The 7239-nt window shown below is 42.4% G+C and overlaps 1 protein-coding gene across 1 annotated transcript in view; it reads left to right on the top strand.

Annotated features, from left to right (window-relative positions):
• The window catches only part of MYO3B (myosin IIIB), a gene marked incomplete at its 5' end in the record, with an annotated part of 364721 nt that overhangs the window by 197061 nt on the left and 160421 nt on the right, over positions 1–7239 (top strand). The window contains 3 exons of the mRNA XM_017854464.1: positions 733–740; positions 4119–4209; positions 4923–5037. Of these exons, the coding sequence (XP_017709953.1) occupies positions 733–740; positions 4119–4209; positions 4923–5037 (214 nt within the window). The remainder of the gene's footprint in view (positions 1–732; positions 741–4118; positions 4210–4922; positions 5038–7239) is intronic.

Here is a 7239-nt window from a genome sequence, read left to right as displayed (position 1 = left end):
TATCAGAGTGTTAGCTACTCTTCCTATTATAATAATATAACCACTAGTGTGGTACATGCTATCAGAGTGTTAGCTACTCTTCCTATTATAATAATAACTCTTCCTGGGGAACATCACACACTGAGGCCTGTCGTGGGGTGGGGAGTCGGGGATGGGGCGAGGGATAGCATTAGGAGATATACCTAATGTAAATGACGAGTTAATGGGTGCAGCACACCAACATGGCACATGTATATATATGTAACAAACCTGCATGTTGTGCACACGTACCCTAGAACATAAAGTATAATAAAAAATAATAATATCTTCCTATAATAATAGCTATTATAATTATTAATATTAGTAGCTATTATTATTATTGTAGGACACCAGAGCTTCTCAGGAGCATGGTTCCGCACTTCCAGATTAATGCATTATTAAATCCCTGCTGTTTGCTAGTGCTGTGCTTTGTGTTGGCTTGTAAGAGTAAACTAAATACAAAAGATTCTTGTATTCACGGGGCTTGGAGTATGTGGTATACAAGGAAGCAGTAGGGGAGAATCACAGGCATTAAACAAGTAAACTTAAATGTAGAACAATTGTAATAAGCACCAGAAAGCAAAATAGGTGCTATTAAGGTGAAATGAGAGAAGGGAAGGACACATAACCTAGTCTAGGGAGAAAGGAGGTCTCCCTGTATGTGAGATCACAGGATCACTAGGAGTTAGGCAACGAGATGGGGACCAGAGTAAGGAGGAAAAGTGGCAAAGATAAGACTGAGACCAAAACATGCAGAGCTTTGGAACCAGGATGAGGATTTCAAACTTTTTTCTAACGGCGATAGGAAGCCACTGAACGTTTTCAAGCAGGGGAGTCACCAAACCCAACTTGCATTTTGAAATGATCACACTAGCTTCAATGGGGAATGGATTGGAGGAGATGCAAGGATTGTGTTGATGTGATTAGGATGCTGTTGCCAAATTCATGTGAGAGAGAATGCTGGTCTAGACTAAGGTGGTGGCAGTGGAGATGGAGAGAAGTTGAGGAGTCTGAGAGGTACTGTGCAAGTAGAATTTACAGGAATTATTCTGGGTTGAGAACCCAAGCATCTTCCTCTATCATGTACTTGCAGTTTCCTCACGCAGTAGGGACTGCCATGAACATTAAACAAATGAAAGATAGAGTCAGAGTCATTTACGCTTCCCTGTGGCTTTTTGATTAATTTTTATGAGGTCCCCTTCTTCTGTCTCCCCAGCTTAAGATCGTTTTAAAATTTAGGGAGCTACCTCTGACAGAATGGAAAGCATAGTGTTCTGTGTTCAAATGTAAAGTGGTCTTTTACCAAGATAATGTGAGGAGAGTTCTCGGTCACTTAATGTGATATGTTACTTGTTAATGTAAATATTCATATACTTTACTTTCCTCATATGCAACATGGGCATAACAATGTCAACCTTACAAGGCTCTTACAAGAATTAAGTGAGATGAAGAGAAGATGGGGCCTGTGCCAGTCCTGTTCATCCAACTATTGGGGTTCACCCCCTTCTAGGCACACTGTAGGGTTCCCGTGTGGCTGGGTGTGGTCACATAACTGGTTCTGGCAAGTGGGCATGTAATGACAACCCTCCAGAGTCTGGCAAAGTGTAAGATGGGGACTGCTGTGCCAGCCACAGCTCATGAGTGACTGCAGTGAGCACAGCCCCACCGCTGACCTGCCATGGACAGGTACTCTGAGCAAGAACTAAAGCTTTGTTGAGTTAAGCTACTAAGATCTTGGGGTGTTTATTACTATAACAAAACCTAGCCAATCTTGACAGATAAAGGGATGGAAATCAAACTGAATTGATGCTAGCGATGGATATCAGCAGGAAAAGCTTGGAAGAATTGAGAACTAGATGGATCTGTAGAAAAACTGTAGGAAGGTAAGAGTAAGAGAGGTCAGCCAAAGCCTGCACATGTAACAGAGGTTAAAGAACAAGTGACATTCATCTCAGGCCTTTCGGTTTCTGTCTCAGTGAAGGATGCCACCATCACTAGATGCTCCAGCTAGAAATCTAGGAGGCAGACTCTAGGTTTCTTTCCGTCACCATCCTCATTCAGTCTATTAGGATGTTCTTTTGGTTGTTTCTCCGGAATATATATAATATTTAAGCTTCCTCTTATTTTCCATCACCACTACCATTACCCTATCCGAGCTATTATGCCTTCTCACTGGGACCCCCTCACTGGTTTCCCTGTAGCCATCTTGGCTTCTTATAATGACACTCAGAGAACATGAATCCTTTTAGTCCTGTATCCCTGGTACCTGGCACAGTGCCTACCATGACTGGCAATTAAGATGTTTATTCATTGAATAGTCACATTTTTCTATTTATATGTATATCCTATAACATCATGTTGTACATCTTAATATACACAATAAAATTTATTTTAAAAAAATAAAAATAGGGGGTGGGCACAGTGGCTCATGTCTGTAATCCCAGCACTTTGGGAGGCCAAGGCAGCCTGGGCAACATAGTGAGACTCTGTCTCTACAAACACAAAAACATTAGCAGGGGATGGTGGTGTATACCTATAGTCATGGCCACTTGGGAGGCTGAGGTGCAAGAATTGCTTGAGCTCAGAAATTTGAGGCTGCAGTGAGCTATGATCACACCACTGCACTCCAGCCTGGACAACAGAGTGAGACCCTGTCTCTTAACTAAATTTATTAGTTAAGTGAACAAGTGAGTGAGAAATGGCAAGTAGAGGCATCTAGAATACAGGGCACGGATAAAGAATGTCACAGAAGAGCTTTGACAGGATAAACAATCAAAGGAAGATGAGGATACCCAGGAGAGGCTGAACAGAATGAGGGCCATGCCACAAAGGGGGATAAGGGGAAAAGAAAGACAAGATTTCAGGGCTGGGCGCAGTGGCTCAAGCCTGTAATCCCAGCACTTTGGGAGACCAAGACGGGCGGATCATGAGGTCAGGAGATCGAGACCATCCTGGCTAACACGGTGAAACCCCATCTCTACTAAAAATACAAAAAACTAGCCAGGCGAGGTGGTGGGCGCCCGTAATCCCAGCTACTCGGGAGGCTGAGGCAGGAGAATGGTGTAAACCCGGGAGGCGGAGCTTGCAGTGAGCTGAGATCCGGCCAATGTACTCCAGCCTGGGAGACAGAGCCAGACTCCATCTCAAAAAAAAAAGAAAAGATTTCTTTCCATGGAGCTAGGTTGACCAAAGAAAAGATTTGCCAAAATCCAAGGGTATCTGCAGAAGAGACTGTCCTCCTCCAGAGGAAAGAAGGGGATGTGGAGCAGTGCTTTTCAAACTCTCTGTGCTAAAGGACCAGTTTTTTGGGTTTTTTTTGTTTGTTTGTTTTTGTTTGTTTGTTTGTTTTAAATATCCAACCCATTTTGAACTAATACCTTTGTAAAATGCAATAAAATTAATTATCAGAAAATTATCATGCTCTTGGATGTCATGGCAATGTCACTTGCTATAAAATGTCAAGGCATGTACTTTCCAGTTCCTTCTCTTGTTATAAACTGACAGCTGTCCACAGACTATGCTCAGAGTAGCACCTATCTGAAAGGACCCTGGCCAGGGTAGCCTAAAAGAGGTGGATGGCAGGAGACCAGACTAATGAATGACATTTTGAGTAGTATTTTTAAGAATACCAGCGTGGGAGAGTGAAGACCTCAGTTCTGGACCAATCCTGCTCCCTAAGCTGCTGTGAGACTTGCAGGCCACTTCCTGTCTAGGGCTCCAGTAAAGTAGAGGATTTGGCTGATGTCTCTAAGCTGGACCTCACCATCTCTGAAGCAACATGTGGTACAAACAGAAGGCAGTAGGCGTTTGGGCTGCAACAGAAAGATTTCAACATACGCAACCTGAGCTGTTTCCTGTAAATGTCCCATTCTCTGAAACCTTTTGCTTGTAGTAAAGTGTGTTTAATAATGCAGCATTATGACAATTACTATACTAATCCTATCACTGTTCTGTAAGTGGGATTTATAATATTTAATTGCCTGAAAATACAAATTTGCTATGGGATAATTTTTTGCACAGAAAGAAAATGGTGTAAAATACTTGGGATGGGGAAGCCAGAATACATTATTACTAAAGTCTCTTTTTTTTTCAGGGGAGAGAAAATTTTCACATATTTTACTATATTTATGCTGGTCTTCATCACCAAAAGAAGCTTTCTGACTTCAGACTTCCTGAGGAAAAACCTCCTAGGTAAGTGTCAGGGGGGTTGGTTGGTAATTTTTGATGAATGTCCAATTAGCAGTTGACAAACTTGGAAGTAAATGGAGCTGTTTTCCTAACTGGAAACTCACAGTGTATTTAACTAAAGTGCCCAGGATGAGGTGGCAGGAACTATCTCACCATTTTCATTGTCTAGAAAGTTCAAAAACTCAACTGCACATGGTTTATTTTTTCTCAGCCATTTGCATCATTTGGCAAGCTGAAGTGGGAGGATCACTTGAAGCCTGGAGTTTGAGACCAGCCAGGGCAACATAGCAAGACCCTGTCTCACTGTAGTTTTTTTTTTTTTTTTTTTAAAGTAGCTACTCAGGAGGCTGAGGTGGGAGGACTGCTTGAGCCTGGGAGGTCGAGGCTGCAGTGAGCCAAGTTTGTGCCACTGCACTCCAGCCTGGGTGACAGAGCAAGACCCTGGCTAAAACAAATAAATAAAATAAAATAAAATAAAATTAGCTGGGTGTGGTGGCATACACCTGTAGTCGAAGCTACTCAGGAGGCTGAGGCAGGAGGATCACTAGAGCCCAGGAGTTTGAGGCTGCAGTGAGCTATGATCACACCAGTGTACTTCAGGCTGGGCAACAGAGTGAGATCCCATCTTTAAACAAACAACAGACAAAAAATGGAAATGCCTGCACCACTTTCCAAGTCAATGCTCATTCTGTTTGGTCATGCACCCCTTCATTTAGGTACATAGCTGAAGAAACTGGAAGCGTGATGCATGACATAACTTCCAAGGAGTCTTACAGAAGACAATTCGAAGCAATTCAGCACTGCTTCAGGATTATAGGGTTCATGGACAAAGTAAGTGATCAAGAGAGAAACTCAAGTGGCAATATTCTTATATGAATGTGAGTAAAGATGTGGCTATTTCTCACTTGGGACAGGATACTTGCTTTCAAATGCCATGTTGGTCGTGTTATAAGGTCTTGCTACTCAAAGTGTGATCCCAGGACCAGAAACATTGTTATCACCTGAGAGCTTCTTAGAAATGCAGACCCTGAGGTCTATCCAGGGATGACTGAATCAGAATATAACCATTTTAACAAGAAGCCCAGAGGAACATCAAACTAGGAGAGCACTGTTGTGAGGACCGTGTGTTGATAAATTGTTATCGTTGTCATCAATTCATTACACATGTAATAACAAACACCAGAACAATACTGTGGTTTGCTTTTGTTCTTGTTTTCTGATTTAGGGTTGTTCCAACCATTCAAGTGAGTGGGGGGTAGGAGTACAGGAATATGTAGATTACGTCCAAGTCACAGAAATATATTTATGCAAGTAGCTCCTTAGATAACAAGACAAATTAATTAAAATCCTTTCAACTTTCTTGCAGTTACTTCCTTCTCCATGGTACACAGTTGCACATGATTAACTATAGCTCTAAGTACTGTACTACTTTTTTTTTTTGAGACAGAATGTTGCTCTGTCGCCCAGGCTGGAGTACAGTGGCGGGATCTCAGCCCACTGCAACCTCTGCCTCCTGGGTTCAAGTGATTCTCCTGTTTTAGCCTCCTGAGTAGCTGGGATTACAGGTGCGTGCCACCACACTCGGCTAATTTTTGTATTTTTAGTAGAGACAGAGTTTCACCATGTTGGCCAAGCTGGTCTTGAAGTCCTGACCTCAAGTGATTCTCCCGCCTCGGCCTCCCAAAGTGCTGGGATTACAGGCATGAGCCACCATGCCCGGCCAATGCTGTACTACTTTTATCATCCTAGATACAGGCTGTTTGTATTAAATATATGCTAGGGGTGACAGACAATATTTATAACCCTGGGCTCAAATATTATTCTGTGATTCATTATGTCATAGTTTCTGGGCTTCATGCCATCAATTTTGCAAAATATATAGATTCTTTTGCTTTTCCAACAAAGGGGGTGAATGATTAGGAGGTAGGTGAGAATGTTAAATCTTAAGGGATTAGATTAAAAGACACTCCAGTTACCCTGGGATGGCCACTCCAGATAAAGGATTACTTCTGTGTAATGCAATATGATGGCTAGCCCTTCCCTCCCCTGCATGGTTGATTTTAGTCATAATAGCACCTTTTTTTTTTTTTCCTGTCTAGCCAGCTGTTAATTTTCTCTGTCAGCCTCCCACAGACCTTAAACTGACAGACAGTGGAAAATCCCAAAGGTCAGATAAAAATATAAATATATCTTCCTTGGCTCCTTAGAGGGGAGCAATTAAACAGGTTCTAGCATTGTTAAAGGACCTTTGTGGTTATTAACTTATAGAACAGGCTTTTTTTAAATCAAAGATGCATCCCCGGAAGAGTTAAAGCATGGTAGGAATGGCAGTAGAGCAATTTAAAGTCACCTGTGTCATGCCAAAGTATGCAGGGTCACATGTCCTTAAAAGGGTACAGGAACCATAGAGAAGTCAAGGTTAATAATCATTAATAGAGTTAATGTTTTGTTTTCTTTGAGTACAAATATAGAATACCGTGAAGAGATTGATCCTAGCTGAACCCATTTATGCCTAGTGTTCCATTATTGGAACGCTAACCATGTGGGAGTTATTTATATCCTACTGCTCAAGGTCATCACCAAGGTCTGATTGCAAAAATTCAAAAAATTGCAACCTCAGGCTTAGGTGGTTTAAAAGAAAGTATATAATGGTGCTGTTCTAATAACAGCAATGTACTGATAATAATAAAACAGATGCTGTCTCTTTCAGGATAAACAACATTGAAAACTGTTAAAATCTGTTTTAGTACAACAACACTAAAGCATTAAAAACAGAAGAAATCGGCCGGGCGCGGTGCCTCACGCCTGTAATCCCAGCACTTTGGGAGGCCGAGGCGGGCGGATCACAAGGTCAGGAGATCGAGACCATGGTGAAACCCCGTCTCTACTAAAAATACAAAAAAATTAGCCGGGCGAGGTGGCGGGCGCCTGTGGTCCCAGCTACTCAGGAGGCTGAGGCAGGAGAATGGTGTGAACCCGGGAGGCGGAGCTTGCAGTGAGCCGAGATCGCGCCACTGCACTCCAGCCTGGGCG

The sequence above is a fragment of the Rhinopithecus bieti genome, unplaced genomic scaffold (assembly GCF_001698545.2).
Source record: "Rhinopithecus bieti isolate Rb0 unplaced genomic scaffold, ASM169854v2 scaffold_37314, whole genome shotgun sequence".
NCBI lineage: Eukaryota > Metazoa > Chordata > Mammalia > Primates > Cercopithecidae > Rhinopithecus > Rhinopithecus bieti.
Note: the sequence above shows the minus strand (reverse complement) of the source record. Positions and strands in the feature narration are given on the sequence as shown.